Here is an 18,751-nt window from a genome sequence, read left to right on the forward strand (position 1 = left end):
TGCAAATCCAGATGAATTGATTAGTTGTAACTGTTTGTCCAACAAAGCATTTGCAAAAAAAACCCCAAACAAATAAAACGTCTTTGAACAGTTGTTGGAACTTGGAAGTGAGTGACAGGGTGCAGGTGCCCGGAAGGAGAACTCTCCACTAGAGGACAAGGAGCTAGTGTCAGCCCCACAGCCGTTTGAACCTGCGCCTGGGCAGGTGGCGCCACCCTCTATTGGCTTTGGCACACTCGGAGGAACGGAGAGAGACCATGAATGCTGTGGGGACACACCAGAGCCACTCCCAAACGAACAGTTGAGTTCAGCAGCTCTGAACTGGGCCCGCCTGCAGAAGGTGACTGACTCGTCCAGCTTCTTTGCCTGACTGAAGGAGCTTCTTTGCCTGACTGAAGGTAAGAGGCCGTGGGGAGTCCTGCTGAACTCCTGGAGTGGGAATGAGGCCTCCACTGACTGCCTCTTGTGAGTACTACACACAATCTTTCACTGACTGTTCATGCACAAGTGTGAAAAACGTGGAGTGGCAAAGTTACTTTGAAACTTAATATTAGTGCAGTGACTGAAACAATTGTTGGTCTTTCTAATTTTACTGAATTGGTTTGTGACATGTACTGACTATTTTCATATTCATGCCATTTGCTTACTCAAAATTTCATATATGGAGAGCCTACACTCTTATGCCAAGTATCTGGGTTTACATGGTGGTTTCAGATAAGCGGTCATGAAGCACTGTGTTTCTTTGCCCCACAGGGGCTGCTGTAGTGAAAAATATATGCAGATTTTGGGATATGTCATGTTTAGATGTAGATTAACATTAGTATTCTGGTTAGGTGTGGTCTGGTCTGTAAGGCATAGGAGCAGGGATTACAATTTTGATGTAAGCGCAACTCATAAATTACACTGTCATAATGTCGCGAGAATAGACTTCTAGTATATTCGGAATGCTTCTCCGCCCTAAAGCCAATATACCACCCCCATCTCATATTCTTCTTTGGTAGGCTCCTCTCTGGGAGGGGTGAAAGCCCTTTGTCTGCCATTCTGTGGCCACTGACCAGAAATAAGTGCCACTTACAAGCGCCGGTCTGTACGCCCACTGCTCAAAGCATGTAGGAATAAAGGACATGTGTCTCCAGGGAATGGCTGGAGTCGCAGCAAGGACCCACAGCTCCGTCACTGGCACAGTAAAGAGTTCTGAAGTGCCAGTATGGTTGGACAGACTCCTAACCCAACACAAGCCCGCTCACTGCCTGGGCACGCTAGATCTTACCAACCACCAGTATATTTCAGTAAACATAAGAAACAGAATAGATCAGCCCAATCACATGTCATATAGAATATTTATAAACCGTTAAACATTTTAACAAAAGTATAATTTACAAAACAGTTAGTTCACATATAATCTGGAGGTAAGAGGTGCTTCGGTCATAAAATAAACTTAATTTCACAGTAGAATTCACTCTGAGAGTGAGGACGTCTGGACGGCTAGTGCCTTTTCAAAAAAATCCATAAGTGGTTCAGTCCTGGTTTGCCCAGAGCCTCTGGGCACTTGGCACCCCCAATCATACAAGGCGGGGGCACCTTGCATGGTCAGCCTCCAAGGCTGGGGTCCTACAACATCCGGCTCTGGGAACATGGCTGTGGCACGGTCAGAAACCTATTCAGGCGGGCTGCTTTTCACGGGTGTCCATCCAAGACACAGAGGCAACGACACAACAGGTCCTTCAAACCCTCTGACCCTCCCCACCCCCCCTCTTCCCACCACCACCAGGAGAGGAGGGTGCTCCTATCGAACAAGGACGCACTGCCGATCTTCACCCCAGACTTATACAATCCTTGCGTATTTGCCTCTCTGGCTGCTCCCTTCTGGAAGTGGTGCTTAAGTGTCGGAGGGCCCCTTGGTGGGCAGACACCGATAAGTGCCGCACAGATCGCAACGGGCTCTACACAGATCTGTCGTCACAAGGCAGGAAGCAGAATCACTGCGTCACAGGTCGGTTCCATCTCTGCTAGAGTCTGGGGGAGCCTTACTGCACAGGGTGTCTTTGCCTCTTCTGCTTTTTCACAACGATGTTGGGCAAGAAGACTTTCCGAGATACAGGACGGGGGTTCTCCAACACTGCGTCCTCTCTGCAGGAAAAGTCAAACGTAAATACAGCTAAATACGCAGCCTTAAGTGGCCCCCTATGAGCCCCACCGGGACAGGTACATACACCCCCTCCCATGCGTGTACCTTCTTAGATCTATTAAAAGGCAGGACGCTTATTCTCCCTCTGGCCAGCTGCCCCTTCTTACATACCTGGGGTGCGGACGTCTGTTGAAAGAGGCCTTTCTCATCGTGTTTGGGGGTTCCACCGCCCTTCTCGCGATCTTTGAGATGAGCTCCTTTACCCGCTCCCACTGTGAGGGCTCACTCTGCAGAGAAACATCCAGAAAAGAAGAAGGTCAAACAAAGGAAACAAAGAAAGGACTATTTAGCGTTGAGCGTTGTGATGTCCCACTCCCCTCATTCGCCCTCCAAACTGAAATTGATACTGGTGTTTAAGAGGTTTGAAGTGTCCTTCCGGCTCTGTGCACTACTTGTCTCCAGTTATCTTTGCTCTCACACACAGATCACTCACTTGCACCAGGCTTTTTAAATTAAGTTAAAAGTCTTTCCTCTGCCACTCATGCTCCATGGGAGTTCGATGCATTTACCACCCATCAAGTCTCCTCTGTCCCAGACCACATCAAGGTCCGGGGTGTCTCCTGAGACAATCTCCCCCATTGCCTCCAGTCTCCAAATGAGACTACGGGAGCCCGGCAGGATGCAGGGGTCTCGATGGAACAAAAGGGTAGGAGTGGTCTTAACTTGACACACTGGACGCCAAGAAGCCTGGCTTACAGCCAATCACGGGACAACTAACCAGATAACTCTAGAACAGGTCCTAATCTTCTACATAAGGTCTCAAGAATTGGCAGCAGAAGACATCACAAAAGGGCTTCTAGTACAAGACTGTCCTCTACATGGAGCCTCCGATTCTGATCACATTATCACTGTCAGACTTTGGCAGTCACCCAATGCAGGGATCAGGCTCAAAGAGCAAGACTGTCTTCTTCCCCCCTTAATAGGCCATCTTCGTGCTCCGTAAGCAGCTCACCTTTTGCCTCAGGTATGGCACATTTGAAGGGATCCATCCGTCAGGGGTGTCCTTCAGGTCAGGAGTGCTCACGAAGGTCCCCAAGATGGCTGCTGAAGGGCGCGCTCGAGTACCTGAAAGAAAATGCGCATTGTAGTACTTTTTTGGAACCAAGGAAAACATTCCCCGAATTTGCCTTCCATTGCCTAGGACCCTGAACCTACCCGCTCTTAATCAAAGCTGCTCCACAAGCCGACCAAGCGATCATCATTCAGTCCAATCACAATTGATTCCTGTGTTCTAGTCACTCATTATGGCTAGCTTAAACCCCCTTGGTATACTCGGTCAGTCCATGGTGAGGTAAATGTATCTGTATTGCATATTTCTATTCTGCCATTTGTATGGCCTTGTAGCTTTTTTTGATCTGGGCACCTTTCTCACTGGCCGGTCATGTCACCTCTGGGACTACCACCTTTCTAGACATTTTGAGTATGTGCAACTACTTTCACAGATGTAGCTCATATGCCATTTTAGATAGAACGCAAAATATTAATAGCATGTGTGGAAATGCAATGCCAAACTTTTCCTAAACAGTTGAGTGAGGTGGAGTGGACAGTGAATTGGGAAAATTGGCATCCATACCAGTCCCTCACTCAGTGGATTGGAGTACCCAGTCACACAATGCATGAGAGCCCCACCCCATTGATATTGGAAGACTGCTGTGGCACCTTCTCCTGTTAGCCCCCACATTTACCTTGTATTGGAGCGAAGTCCCACAAGTTGCCCACGTCAGAGGTTGACATTGAACGCTCTCTGAAGGACACTCTTGGTCCACCCGAGGTGGTGGTGGCATCCGTCTGACGGGCTAGGTGCAGGTCTGGCTGAGAGGCTTCCAGAGGAGACGCTGCCCCACATATCTCCTGCAGGAGGAAGAAGAAAGCCATTGAGTACTTCAAGAAACATCTGGGGTGGCTGACAGTTCACTTTGAGCGAATGTGTGCCCATTTGGGAGCCCTGGCACCAATGCCAGACAAGGGTGGATGTCTACTAGGGTGACCGGCGTTGGTATATGGCAAGTATGAATCTAGATTATTCATTTCAAAATAAAAATAAACTACCACAGCACAATTACAAAGAAAACATTAGGCACATATTTCCAACAGGGGTGTTTATGGGGGAATCTAGGTGCAGAGTAATGTGTGCGGTGGGAGCAGAAGAGACGTTTCACAGAGGGAGCCCAATTGGAACAAAAGATAAGATGAAAGACAATTGTGCTATTGGTTTCTTGGTAAAGGGCTTGTAGAGAGGGGAAGGTGACAGAATGTGTAAGAGTTGCTGGTCTCTCCTGAGAGAGGTGTTCTAGGTCCGGGACAGGACAGCCTTCTTTCGTGGGGCGGCAACAGATCAAGCAGTTAGCATTATTTTCTACACGGACCACTTGTGAGGGAAAGAAATGGGGTATAGATGATTGGGGACATTTGGGAGGAGTCCCATCCCTTTAGTTAGCGGATGTCTACTAATGGTGGTGAAAGGTCTCTCACCTGTTCACTTGCAGCGCCCCGGAGTCGTGCCTCAAACGCCCGCTTCTGCCGACGTAGGCTCCTGTTGTTCCGCTGCAGTTCCGCCATTTTCTCCAGGACCTGGCACACGTGCTCCAAGTAACGCAGCCCTTGCCCGGGCACGAGCATGGGGTCATAGTTCTCCATCTGTAGTATTAAGAAGCTTATGAGAAAGATGTGGTCCCAACATGTGAAGCAGCATACAGATCAGGAGGGTTTCATACTGTCCTTATGCCCTGCCATCTTCTTAGCAGCACCCACCACATGTGTTAACTGCCCCCCCCCCCCACCACACCACCGCTTCCTTGTAACTCGACACATGACACCCCTGCTACCCAGAGCTTGCATCCTCCATACCCTGTGGCCACTCATCCCTGCCTATTAACTTAAACTGGAATTGCCACAGGACAAGATCACCCTGCGAGAAACCACTAGCAGCAACCAAACCCCACACTAGCTAAAAAGACTGGCACCCTGTGCCTTAAGAGAGCGGTCACATAAAACTGGTGTGCTCAATAGTTCATTTCTATAGGCCCGACCTCATCACAAAAAATAATCATAACCAGACATCCAATTATGTTAAACATATAGGGGGCGACTGCAACGCAGACCACACAGGCAGATGTGTCCTCTCCCTGCCCACGAGCCCACACTCTCCTTCGCAGACCCCACAGGACTTCAAGCGGATGGCCTTATTGCTACGCCCAGAACGCAAGATAAATCGGAAAAAAAAAAAAAACTTGAATAGCACACACTTACAACCCCGCACTCCCCAAGGAGTAGAGGGCTACCCACACACAAAGCACAGCAGCACCTCATCACAGGTAGAAAGCACTATACAAAATGTTACTACAATAAAATGCAATATCACGTGCCCTGTGCACCACTCGGACAACCAGACCACCACCTCCTGCCCCGTTGGCACCCACGTTCTCTCGCATTCTAATGTCTGCCCCTAAAGCACCCCAACAACCCACCACACAACCACTACCTGACACCAGCACCCTCACATGGAGCACCCTGGTTGTTTAACCAGTAAGAGCAGGCACCATAGCCACAAGCCTGGGGCCAATATGGGCATACAGGTGTCATAGGTATCCATGCCCAGGTTGTGATGGACTCTGCACAGGATCCCCCACTTCACACCCACACAGTGGGGCACCAAAATCTTGGATGTTAAGCATACCTGAAGCCAGAGCTGCTCTCAGATTGGTTTGCACCCTCAATGCCGATGTATAATGACCCCACCATTGATAGAGGTTTACATGATGGCACCGCCCTACAAATCATTGAAGTCCGCTAAAATATGAGCTAAGAATGGGACCCCAGGGCACTGTGTAAAAACATTGGGCTGTGGTGGACCATAGGGTGCTTGATACTAGACTCATAACCACCACGAGCAGGCTATAGGTTGGAGTCCATGGGCAATGGATGCAACGTGTGGTCTTCGCACACTAGGCGCGGCCTCGGCACTGTGGTGCCAATGGATGCCAAATCTGAGCCCGGGCATAGGTATGGGCTTTGAAATAGACCGCTCCCGGGTAAGGTTGGGACTAGGGCCTGAGGCCACTGATCCCCAAGGGCCTCCACTACCTTGAATCCATAAATATTATGTCCAAGTTGTGGAGAGGGCCGCACCCCCCCCCCTAAGGACCATGTGTGGCTCAGACTGGGGAGAAGATTGACAAACGTCCTAGACTGCACTGATGAGACAGTGGACACTAAACAGACTGGCTTACGGCCACGTGGCACAAGGTGCTGTCTCTGGGCTCGGAAGCACCATGGGAGCTTCTGGGCACCAGAGGTAGAGTCACAGGAGGCCCCTGGGTTTAGGAGCCACTGCGCAGTAGAACGATTCTGGCTGAAGGTCACCGAACACTAGACGTGTACTCTGGACTGGGAAGCCTTGACATTAGGGGTGGACTCTGGACTGGGAAGCCTGGACGGTTGGTGTGAGCTGCGGCCAGTAGGTGTTGGTTCTCATACCAACAGTAAACCAATCACCGGACAGGGTTGGAGTTCTGCAGCAGGTCTGGAATTCTGCCCTTCCAGTTCCACCCATCTCCGTGGCCCATCCCTGAGAAACTGGAGGATTTCCAGGTATGAGGTGAGAGGGCACCAAGCATGCATGGAATAGCGAGTAGGCAGTGAGTCACTGCATTCCAGGGCTGGTCATCACCTGTAAGAATGTGGCGACAGCCGGCGGTACACCGCGAGCTATGCTCCAGCACCGTGAGCCTCCCCAGCCCCTGCGAGCTAGAGAGCTTCGCTTATTCGGTACAGTACAACTAAAGCAGTGTACGCTTCTTCCTGCAGGAAGCTCAGGTCCAGGTATCTTACCCATGCCTTCAATGTAAACTTCCTTCCAGCAGTATGCTCCGTGGCTCCCTCCCAAAGTCCCCTCCATACTAGTTTCTCCTAACCTGCCCCCTTGATGTGAACTTTCTACCGGCATTAACATCAGAGCAAGCATCCCCCAGATATTCCTCCCCAGAGCTAGCTTACTCTCTAAAACTCGTTATCATTTCCCGGGGGCCAAAAGTTTGGCCAGTGAAGTGACCGGAAGCCGCATTGATACTAGCAGGGTGGTGGGGGAGGAGGTAGGGGGGAGAGAAATAAGGTGGTTGTAGGGGTAAGCACACCGTATTCATCTAGTGGCTGAACTGCACAAGGTGCTGGATTTAATTTGGTAATTGTTTAATTTCACGTTCCCCCCTTTTCACCATGATCGCATAGAGGACATTGAAATACATGACTTCCAAGATGTGTGCTGTACAAAACCTTCTCGTTTGAGGTTATAAACTATAATGTTGTACGTGTCCAATAGGAACCCTTGTCACTTAGTTCACTATTGATCTTCTTGTGTGGGGTGGGGAGGGGAAATTAATGTTTCAACATTTATATATGTATACTAACTACAAAATGAAAAAAAAATACTTCGCAATGCACGGATATAATATGGTGCACTAAGGTGAATCGGTTCTGCATGTTCATGAAATTAAGACTATCATATTTTTACACGTTGGTTGCAAAAGGTCTTTTAAAATGAATGTATTCCTACGGTTGAGAGGTGAAGGACACCCTAGTTACTTCCTTGCTCTAAAATTAATTAACTTTGAGTAAATGCTTGCCTGTTTATTTAACACCTTCTTAATGGGAGTGCTGAGTCGAGTAAACAGCAGCCCAGCGCTGCTGTTGACCAGGGGCCATGTTAAGGTCAGAAGGGCTGCAAGCACACCTGGGCCGTACCGGAATATCACGGCTCTAAACTGTACTCTAGGTATGCATTTGCTTCCTGCAGAATCCCCAGTTTAAGCTTCCTGCAGACATTCCCTCGGTACTAGGTGCTTCTATGTAGTACCATGCATGCAAACTTCCTTCCTTCCGCATTCTCAGTGAGACCTTCCTTTACCAGTCCCCTCAGTGCTAGCGTCTTCTAACCAGTGCCCTTCGTGCAAACTACCTTCCTGCAGTATCCTGAGCGGTGCCTTCCTCCAGAAGTCCCCTTAGTGCTAGCTTCTTCTAACCAGTGCCCTTCGTGCAAACTACCTTCCTGCAGTATCCTCGGTGGTGCCTTCCTCCAGAAGTCCCCTCGGTGCTAGCTTCTTCTAACCAGTGCCCTTCGTGCAAACTACCTTCCTGCAGTATCCTCTGTGGTGCCTTCCTCTAGAAGTCCCCTTGGTGCAAGCTTCTTCTAACTAGTGCCCTTCGTGCAAACTACCTTCCTGCAGTATCCTCAGTGGTGCCTTACTCCAGAAGTCCCCTCAGTGCTAGCTTCTTCTAACCAGTGCCCTTCGTGAAACTACCTTCCTGCAGTATCCTCGGTGGTGCCTTCCTCCAGAAGTCCCCTCAGTGCTAGCTTCTTCTAACCAGTGCCCTTCGTGCAAACTACCTTCCTGCAGTATCCTCAGCGGTGCCTTCCTCCAGAAGTCCCCTCAGTGCTAGCTTCTTCTAACCAGTGCCCTTCATGCAAACTACCTTCCTGTAGTATCCTCAGCGATGCCTTCCTCCAGAAGTCCCCTCGGTGCTAGCTTCTTCTAACCAGTGCCCTTCATGCAAACTACCTTCCTGTAGTATCCTCAGCGGTGCCTTCCTCCAGAAGTTCTTTCAGTGCTAGCTTCTTCTAACCAGTGCCCTTCGTGAAACTACGTTCCTGCAGTATCCTCGGTGGTGCCTTCCTCCAGAAGTCCCCTCGGTGCTAGCTTCTTCTAACCAATGCCCTTCGTGCAAACTACCTTCCTGCAGTATCCTCAGCGGTGCCTTCCTCCAGAAGTCCCCTCAGTGCTAGCTTCTTCTAACCAGTGCCCTTCATGCAAACTACCTTCCTGTAGTATCCTCAGCGATGCCTTCCTCCAGAAGTCCCTTCAGTGCTAGCTTCTTCTAACCAATGCCCTTCGTGCAAACTACCTTCCTGCAGTATCCTCAGCGGTGCCTTCCTCCAGAAGTCCCTCCAGTGCCCTTCGTGAAACTACCTTCCTGCAGTATCCTCAGCGGTGCCTTCCTCCAGTAGTCCCTTCAGTGCTAGCTTCTTCTAACCAGTGCCCTTCGTGAAACTACCTTCCTGCAGTATCCTCAGTGTGAGCATCTCCCAGCAGTGCCCTCTGCATGTGCTTACTGACAGTAGTGTAGTCAGGGTGGTCTTCCCCAGCATTTCCCTGTTTGCGAGCATCTTCCAACAGCATTCGATGTGCCGGATCGCGCCAGGATAGCAGCACAACCTATTCTCAGTTGTAGGCTTTCAGTCGACCACCTAGTGAATTCTTGGAGCTGTAAACTTTTTTCTCTTCAATTATTCCTATTGGCCTAAAGCATATGTTAACTAATTTGTAGAAAGCAACATCCAGTTCTGGGAACATTGTGCCTTGCTGACAGAGCGATCTGGCATCCCTAAACTACACACTTGGAGTGGTTACTGAGGCAGGGCCCAAACACCGAGCATGCAATTCCACCCCAAACCCACTCTATTACCCTGCAGTTCTCACCTCCACCTCCTGCTGGCAGTCTTCCTGCAGACTCTGCAGTCTCAGCTCAGCCAGCTTCACCCGCCTGGGCCCAGGTGCCCTGCAGCGCACTTGGCAGTCCTTCAGCGTGTCCATGCTGGCCCCAATGTCCTGATGAGCACTTGCCTGGAAGGTACCCATTTCCAGTGAGGGCAGGCTTCCGCTGTGACGTCTGGTCAGAGTCGCGGATGGCACTCGGCGGCCAGGGCGCTCCACGGAGGTTCTGGTCTGCTTTGAGCGCTGCATGGCCTGCTCCAGCTTGGTGTTAACCTTCTGCGGGACCACATCACCCCAGTCCTGATCACTCTGTGCACACTCCCTGGTCGCAACTTGGTCCTTCCCCAGGCTTGGCCAGTTCAATTTCTGCTGCAACTCAGGTGCGTCCAGCAAGAAACTGTTGTCTGACTCAGATGTTGAGGGGGAGGCCTCTCCGCTGCCCATCTCCACTCCAGAATCTTCAGACTCCGACTTGGCCAGTCGATGGCCCTTGGCGTAGAAGTCAAAAGCCTGGAAGAAGCCATCAGCTCCAAGTTGTTGCCCAATGGACTCCCCTAGGGACTCTGCCTCAGGGGGCTCCCACCTGTCCAGGTCACCATCCATCCTGGAGGTGGAGACAGAAATCACCCGCTCTTCGTTGTCGCAGAGACGGCGGTAGGTGCTGGTCGAGGTCAACACCAGGCAACCACCAGACGAACAACTCCCTGGTCCATCTGTAGGCGAGGGGAGAAGAAGAAAAACAAGACAGGCTTCTGGTGAGAAACAGAGTCAAAATAAAAGCCACAGATTCTGGGTACAGATTGGTGCTGGTCTTGGAGCGGGAGGTGGCCGGCTGCTGCTCTCTGTCCTGTTAAGCAGCTACTGCTGGAAGCCAGCCTCTGACAGGTAGATGTGGCCTGCCCTCCTTCCGTTAGGCACAGCTGACTCCGCCCCCTCTAAGGAGGTCAGAGTCAGATTTCTGTGTTAAGAAATAAGGGGCGTTGTGAAGTACCTGTTGTGCAAGCCGCGGAACCAGCTACCTCACGAAGGGCAGGTACAGCGACTCCTCTGTGGACTGGGAGTGGCCGCCTTCCCCAGCCCTGCGCTGGTTCTCACAGGTGACTGACTGATTGCTCCCTGGTGCCCTGGAGACCAGCCGTGCCATTACTGTAATGTAAGGTTATCAGATGACTCCATGCCAACGTGGGCACCCTGTTTGAGTCCTCGACTTCCATTTTACACATTTCTTGCGCATTTTAATGCAATGGTTTCAGTCGGAAGCCTACAACTCCCAGAATGCACTAAGCTGTTAATAAGGTGCCCAGGACTAGAAAGCGGTGATGGTGAGGACAAGGGGTCTTCTTGAACGTTTACTGTAATAAAACTCTTTAAAAAAACGAAGCATTTCGCATGGCTTTAATAAAAAGCTGGCTCCGTCCGTCTGCCCGCGGAGTGAAACCCCATCCTGCGGTGCCCATAACCACAGACCGCAAGTACCGGATGGGGCGGTCAGCCGCCGCGCCCACTCGCACACGTGAGAGGCGGTCGAAGCCAGTTGCCTGCCCTACATGACCCTTCTGGCCGGATACCACCTGGAAACTCCCTCCCCAAAACCCACTAAAAAGTCTCGGAAAGAGCCTCACCTCAGTACAAATACAATAAAATACATGACAGTGCCACGTGAGATCCCTGTGCCAGGCCCGGATTTTCTGGCGGACACCGCGCCGCATTCTAAAAGCCAGTAAGCAGATGAGTGGGCTTAAAACAATCCCAATATTAAGCGCCCTTTTGTCTAAAATACCCAGGTATTTATTACGGCGTTGATCATGGAGTGGGCCATTTGGCAACTGAGCTACCAGGAATGACGTGACGGCGTATGCTACCAGTGTATTGTCGTGCAGAGGCCCCCAGCCTAACTAACCTCTCCGAAAACCCCGAACCTTTCAGGAGTAATGGGACCCTGACTGGATTTTACCCACTTTCAATAGCGCCATGCTGGTGTGTGTGGTGTTCCGATCTCGCCATGTCAGGAGGGGAAACACGTTTCAAAATCTGAGTGTTCCCTTATGAACTCAATGCGTCAGTTTTAATGAAAACAAGTTGGTATTTTGCCCTCAGATTTCTGGAAAAAGAGAAAGTCAGAACTTGGAAGAGCGCGACCCCAGAGCTGACACGTGACACCATGACATGCTTGACACCTTCACCCGCCCACGTCTTTTTATCTTACCCAAGAACAATGTGAATTCTGGGACTCGTAGTGCCGAACCATCAGTAGCTCCTGGCCTTTTGGCAAACATTCATGTTGCACCCTGGGACTTGAAGTTTCAATCCGCTCAAAAATAGGGGGTACTCGCCTGATCTGCAAATTTAGCGATGGGCACACAAACCCCCCTACCCACAGTATGGGAGAGGCACCTGAAGTAGTACAGCTCGCACAGTCCATAAATCTTACAATCAACATGGGCATTCCAGGGAATTGGCTTTTTTTACGCGTGTTATTGGAGAGATTTGGTGTAGCAATCTTAATTTCATGGTTATATGGTTTATTTAGGGGAGTGTGTGTGTAATTGGCCCGCGTCAGGAAATACGTGTATTGCATCCGTCCATTTCAGGGAGACGTGGTTAATTACAACAGTTTCAGTGGCATAACGGGCAAGTGCATGCATTCACGGAGCCTGCGAAGGACATGGGTTTAAGATTTTGTTGGATGGTGTATTTCAAAAGAGCACGTGCACATTGTATCTAATGGAGGTAGAATGAAGCTCAATATTATTCATGTGGGGTACTATACCTAATTGGCTTTATTTGATTTTTAGTTGGTTTTTCCATCTGTAGTCATACGTGTAATCTCAAAATATGGAAACTGGAAGCCTTGAATGTAATATCGGGGAGGGGATTCAGGCTTGAGGAAAGCTTGGGGGGGGGGCGGCTGTAATCCGTCCTGCCAGGGTTGGCGCCCTCTAACTGCACCGAAACTACTACGCTTCGAATATGCAGATACAGAAAGCATTACAAAGGGGCTGGGGCGGGAACCGTTACCTGCCCCCTCCAGGGAAGGTGTAAATCGGCACCTGTGGACAATGCGGCATGGGTGAGGGGGTACAATCTACATACCATTCACAGCTCAGCAGGAAACCTGGGGGTTAATGCGGCGCACAGGTCGTTAATGAGCACCAATCCACCCAGCTCTCCATGACTCTGTGCTCCAGAGACACCAGCTGCTAACCCCCCCCTATTCTGCATCCACTGGGCCTCACCCACTGGCTGCAGAGCCCCCAACCCTGCAGGTAAAGCGCGCACACCCTGTCGGGGACACCTATCAATAGCGCCTCAGGCGTATACAGGCGCTACAGGGCACACTGCACCCAGATCATGCATGTGTAGTACAGAAACTACTCTAGGATTGGGGGTCCTTGTGACCAGGGCCGGACTGGCCTATCAGGCGACGAGGCAGTTCATTTTGGCTGTTTGTGGGCCAGTTTTATGGTCTAATGGGCCGGTTGTTAATGTTGATTTCCTGATATTTCCACAAACACTGCCTGCAGCAAGCTCATACGTGCAGCCTTTCCATAACTTGCAAAACACTTCACCACCGTGTCTTTACAAATTCAAACCAGTTCCTAGCTGCAAACATAGGGCACTTTTTTTTAGCAACCTCGTTCAGTAATTGGGCCGCTTTTATGGACTCTACTTTCAACTCCACTGCCCACATCATTCTGAGACCTGCCTTGTACAAATAAAACTCTGAACAAGCCCCCCCCCCCCCGATGAGGCCGGAAGCAGCAGGTGAGACAGGCCGCAGGTATTCCTGGAATCCGCCGTTAATGGCCGGAGCCAGAGGAGCCCGGCGTCCGCATTCCACAGTGGAGCAAGAGAAACCAGTGCAGGGAACAAACCGCGGTCATTCCTGCAAAGGAAATCACACTATCAGATGAAACCAGGGAGTCACTGCAAAGGAAACCAGTGCTGGCAAATAACCATCCACCCCACTACTGGTGAAAGCCATGAAACCAGGATATTACTGCCCGGAAACCAGTCCAGGCAAAGAAACCGTCCACCCCACTACTGGTGCAAGCCATGAAAACAGGATATCACTGCCAGGGAAACCAGTGCAGGCAAAGAACCCATCCACCCCACTACTGGTGCAAGCCATGAAACCAGGATATCACTGCCAGGGAAACCAGTGCAGGCAAATCATCCACCCCACTACTAGTGCAAGCCATGAAACCAGGATATCACTGCCAGGGAAACCAGTGCAGGCAAATAACCCATCCACCCCACTACTGGTGCAAGCCATGAAACTAGGATATCACTGCCAGGAAAACCAGTGCAGGCAATGAACCCATCCACCCCACTACAGGTGCAAGCCATGTAACCAGGATATCACTGCCAGGGAAACCAGTGCAGGCAAAGAACCCATCCACCCCACTACTGGTGCAAGCCATGAAACCAGGGAATCACTGCCAGGGAAACCAGTGCAGGCAAATCATCCACCCCACTACTGGTGCATCCATGAAACCAGGGAATCACTACCAGGGAAACCAGTGCAGGCAAAGAACCCATTCACCCCACTACTGGTGCAAGCCATGAAACCAGGGAATCACTGCCAGGGAAACCAGTGCAGGCAAAGAACCCATCCACCCCACTACTGGTGCAAGGAATGAAACCAGGGAATCACTGCAAGGGAAACCAGTGCAGACAAAAAACCCATCCACCCCACCACTGGTGCAAGCCATAAAACCAGGGAATCACTGCCAGGGAAACCATTGCAGGAAAAGAACCCATCCACCCCACTACTGGTGCAAGCCATGAAACTAGGATATCACTGCCAGGGAAACCAGTGCAGACAAAGAACACATCCCTCCACTACTGGTGCAAGGAATGAAACCAGGGAATCGCTGCCAGGGAAACCAGTGCAGGCAAATCATCCACCTCACTACTGGTGCAAGCCATGACACCAGGATATCACTGCCAGGGAAACCAGTGCAGGCAAATCATCCACCCCACTACTGGTGCAAGCCATGAAACCAGGGAATCACTGCAAAGAAAACCAGTGCAGGGAGCACACCAGGGTCATTTCCTACAAAGGAAATCACACTATCAGATGAAACCAGGGAATCACTGCAAAGGAAACCAGTGCTGGCAAATAACCATCCACCCCAATACTGGTGCAAGCCATGAAACCAGGGAATCACTGCAAAGGAAACCAGTGATGGCAAATCATCCACCCCACTACTGGTGCAAACCATGAAGCCAGGATATCACTGCCAGGAAAACCAGTGCAGGCAATGAACCCATCCACCCCACTACAGGTGCAAGCCATGTAACCAGGATATCACTGCCAGGGAAACCAGTGCAGGCAGCGAAACCCGGGTCGTTTAATTAAGGGAAAGAAATCACACTATCAAATGAAACCAGGATATCACTGCAAGCAATGAAACCAGAGCCATCAGTGGACGATCCACCGACGTAGACAATGAAACCACGATTATTCATGCAATAAAAAACAGTTCACATCACCACAAGGCCAGCCAGTGGCAGATAAACAAGCGAGGCCAATGGAAGAGTCATCCCTGCAAGGGAAACAAACCAGTGCAGGCAATTATACCCTCACTGCAAGATAGACCAGACTACCAGAGCAACAAAATAAAACCAGTTCATGCAGTAAAACCACAGCCTTCAGAGCAAGGCAAGCCAGCAAAAAAATAAAACCAGTTCATGCAGTAAAACCACAGCCTTCAGAGCAAGACAAGCCAGCGTGGGCAGTGAAGCCAGGGGCATTACTGCAAGTGCATCCACTGAACCCAGGCTCGTCTCCAGAAGGCAGGGCAGAGCAGGCCATGAAACCTAGGCACAGGGGTATCATTGCTAGGGCAACAGACTAGTGCAAGCACTGACACCAGTGCATCACTGCAAGGCAAACCAGTGCGGCCAACCAGTGCGGCCAATGACACCAGTGCATCACTGCAAGGCAAACCAGTGTAAGAATTGACACCAGTGAATCACTGCAAGGCAAACCAGTGCAAGAATTGACACCAGTGCATCACTGCAAGGCACACCAGTGTAGCCAATGATACCAGTGCATCACTGCAAGGCAAACCAGTGCAGCCAATGATACCAGTGCATCACTGCAAGGCAAACCAGTGCAGCCAATGACACCAGTGCCAGGCTGCCAGTAAAGTGACCGCAGCTGCAGGCCCGGCTGGAAATTCCAATTCCCCAGTCGTAAATTGGTTTGCGCCAGACAGAGGCGAAGCTATCGATAGAGCAGCAGGTACAGTGGCACCGGGGTCCACTGCACAGCAAAGATAACCGTTTTAACACTCAAACAAAGTGACGTGGGACAATCCCAGAGTGCATTAGGGCTGGTGGCAATCCGGGTGCAGCACTGCTGTAAGCATGGGTAAAGGTGACTTACACACGCTGAACCCACCCAACCACCGGCTCTGTGGAGGGCGTGTTAACAAGTGGAACAGTGCACAGCGGTTCTCTCGCGTTCACTTCTTGGGGGGTGAGGGGCGGGGTCTCACTCTGGTGCCCCCCCCCCCCCCCCATCCCTCTCTCTCACTCAACGTCAAGCATTGCAGAGGGCCTGAGGGGAGAGCTAGAGGCCGAAGAGGCGCCACGAGGGCCGGGAACAGGCCCGGCTGCATAGTCTGTTAAATTACACGTCATTAACGACACCCGGCTGCGAGTCTTAAGTCGAACCTAGGGCCGGCGCCCCCGCCGCAGGCAGCGCCCCCCACTGGGTATACCATGGGTTTGGGGGTGAGGCCGAGTGCCAAAACACGGCTCGCATCGGGGATGTCGAGGGATGAATCTACAGGCCAGACCCCCTGGGGTGTCGAAGGCGGGCCCTGCGGCAGTGACCACAATCTTCGGAGACAGGGGTGCAATTCACCTCCCCCAATGTGCCGGCGGTGTCCAGACCCATGAGAGCGGCGACACCTGAGAAATGTCAGACTCCCGGTGGAGGGGAGTGACGCGAGGCAACCCCGGAAATGTTCAGTCACTCGAGGAAGTGAAGCAGACCCCTAGGAGAGCGGGGAAGTTAAAAGAGAAAGTTGTGGCATAGGGGAATTGCAGAAGGCAGGGACTGCGTTGCACCCTGGCATTCCTGCTCGTAGCTCGGTGTGAAGTTAATCTCGTACTGTCCTGCTTCTAGGTCACCACACACGCCTGGCCTCCATCTAAATGTAAACTGCAGGGCCAACGCAACTGCTTCTTCTATTCAATCCTAATGAACATAAGCACATCCTTCCATTACCCACACCGGCACTGACAGTTGCTGTACGCTGCGTGTAGCCCCCCCCAAGACTTGACAGGCCGCTCCACCGAGCCCCCACTGGGCACACCACCACCCAAGCCGAGGCCTTAGAAACAGACTACATGAGGACTTAAAGAGTGCACCCAACAGTGCAGCAAAGCCATCATGTCGGGGGTCTCCAGTCCTTTCTGTAAAAAAAGAGCTACTGATGTTTAACGAAAAGCAGACTGAGCTGGTGACAACATTACCTCAGTGGCCGCCATATGCAACATTAGCAGCCATGAGCAGCCCAGCCCCTCCGGAACGGCTGCCAGCAGTGATGTTAAAAGTTCTCAAAGTGCAATGTCTCTATGTGAGTGATCTATAAAAGTCATAGCAGCAAGGTCACTAGCATCAAGGAAATATAATGAGTCTTCCCAACGCTGCATGATTTAGCACTCAAGTATCAAACGTAATATATTGGAGAAATGCAGCCCTTTCTCCAAACATCAGCTTAAGCAGTTCTGAAAATATACGTCCGTCTCGAACACATGCTTGGCAATTATATATATATATATATACATACATACATACATACACACACACACACACTAAGCAAAAGCTGTTTAATACATTGGTGTAACTAGGCTGCAGGTGGGAGACCCCGGTCCTAGCTTGTCTGTTTGGGAGTCGAAGGGTGGGGGCAGCAACATACCTTTGCTCCACAGTCTCTGGAGGTTGAACTTCCTGTGCCTCTTCATCATCGTCACGCTTCACGGCTCGATATCTGGGGAAACCAGACTCCGCAGACCGGTGTGCAGCTGCCTGCCAGAGGTCAGTCCGACCGCAGTGACCCCTGGTGGGTGGGCTGCGAGCCCTGGCTGCAAAGGTGGCGGGCTTTAGCTGGGTGCAGTCAGCCTGTATGGACGGGGCAGAGGGCCTGGGCTGGGATAGTGAGCCCAGCTAGGACTGGCGGAAGGGCGTTGGGTTGACCCTAGCTGGCTAGGGCGGATGTGACGCCAGATGTGGCCTCTGGCTTCAAAACTAGCGAGCCCTCGAGTGGAGCAGGGGTCCCGGCTCTGCAGTTGACGTCCAGGGGGCCCAGGGGTCGTGGTGAGGCCTGCTGTAGATGCGGGGGGGGCAGCCCTCGGTTGGGGAGCAGCACGCCCTGCTTCTGGGCTCGGAGACCCTCGTCCGAAGCGCAGGGAGCTCGGAACAATCCGCTCTGGAGTCTGGGAAAGTCTTCCACGCCGACCGCGTGCCCCAGCTGGGTTTAAGTATTGGGCGGGTCCCAAGTGGTCCATCAGCCGGGGGGCGGGGGTGTGGACGTGTGAGGAGGGCAGTCAAGAAGCTCCGCCGCAGATCTGATAATAGACCTGGAGGGCGGGAGCAGCCCCCAGAGTGAAGCATTGTCCGCATGCCTGGGTCCTCCCCTCGCCCCCGCCTCTTCCTCCTGGACGGAGACTTCTGAGACTCTGAAGATTAGCCGGGGAGGGGGGCGGGAGCCCCTCGCATAACCCACGTGCAGAAGTATGAGAATAATGTGCGAGCAGAGGAGGGCTGGCCGTGGGGATTCTATTCACTGACAGGGCCGTTTGTGCCACCTACGTATGAGGCTAGTGCCTGGCGCTTGACTATCCCAACTCAACCGGCCTTGCATGAAGTGACAGATTTTCCCACGGTTCTACCCAAGGCTCGCATCCGCCCAATTAAAAACTATCTTAAAATGTGCTATTCCATCCCGTCCCCACCCTTTCAAGAATATAGAATTCCAGCAAATGAATCTCCTAAAATAAATATTTTATTTACCACCCCTTCTTATGGCGGATTTTGGTGCCGGTATAAGTAAAT

At 51.4% G+C, this 18,751-nt stretch overlaps 1 protein-coding gene across 1 annotated transcript; it reads right to left on the minus strand.

Annotated features, from left to right (window-relative positions):
• Positions 1-1,323: 1,323 nt before the first annotated feature.
• C11H8orf58 (chromosome 11 C8orf58 homolog) lies at positions 1,324-17,807 on the minus strand. The gene is made up of 7 exons (XM_086943623.1): positions 17,616-17,807; positions 9,661-10,388; positions 4,661-4,825; positions 3,874-4,039; positions 3,141-3,253; positions 2,300-2,415; positions 1,324-2,130 (listed from the first exon to the last, which is right to left on the minus strand). The coding sequence occupies exons 1-7, from the start codon at positions 17,662-17,664 to the stop codon at positions 2,028-2,030; spliced, it is 1,440 nt and encodes a 479-aa protein (XP_086799749.1). The 5' UTR covers positions 17,665-17,807; the 3' UTR covers positions 1,324-2,027.
• Positions 17,808-18,751: the final 944 nt, after the last annotated feature.

Source organism: Lissotriton vulgaris, chromosome 11 (assembly GCF_964263255.1).
Source record: "Lissotriton vulgaris chromosome 11, aLisVul1.2, whole genome shotgun sequence".
NCBI classification, from domain to species: Eukaryota; Metazoa; Chordata; class Amphibia; order Caudata; family Salamandridae; genus Lissotriton; species Lissotriton vulgaris.

What these genes read in the sequence shown, in the direction of transcription:
- C11H8orf58 (XM_086943623.1), bottom strand. Translation starts at nt 17,664, where the DNA reads ATGATGAAGAGGCACAGGAAGTTCAACCTCCAGAGACTGTGGAGCAAA. An exon ending in TGCCATACCTGAGGCAAAAG is followed by an intron (nt 2,416 to 3,140) that starts GTGAGCTGCTTA and finishes GTTTCTCTGCAG; the next exon opens with AGTGAGCCCTCACAGTGGGA. An exon ending in AACAGACGTCCGCACCCCAG is followed by an intron (nt 2,131 to 2,299) that starts GTATGTAAGAAG and finishes CTTTTCCTGCAG; the next exon opens with AGAGGACGCAGTGTTGGAGA.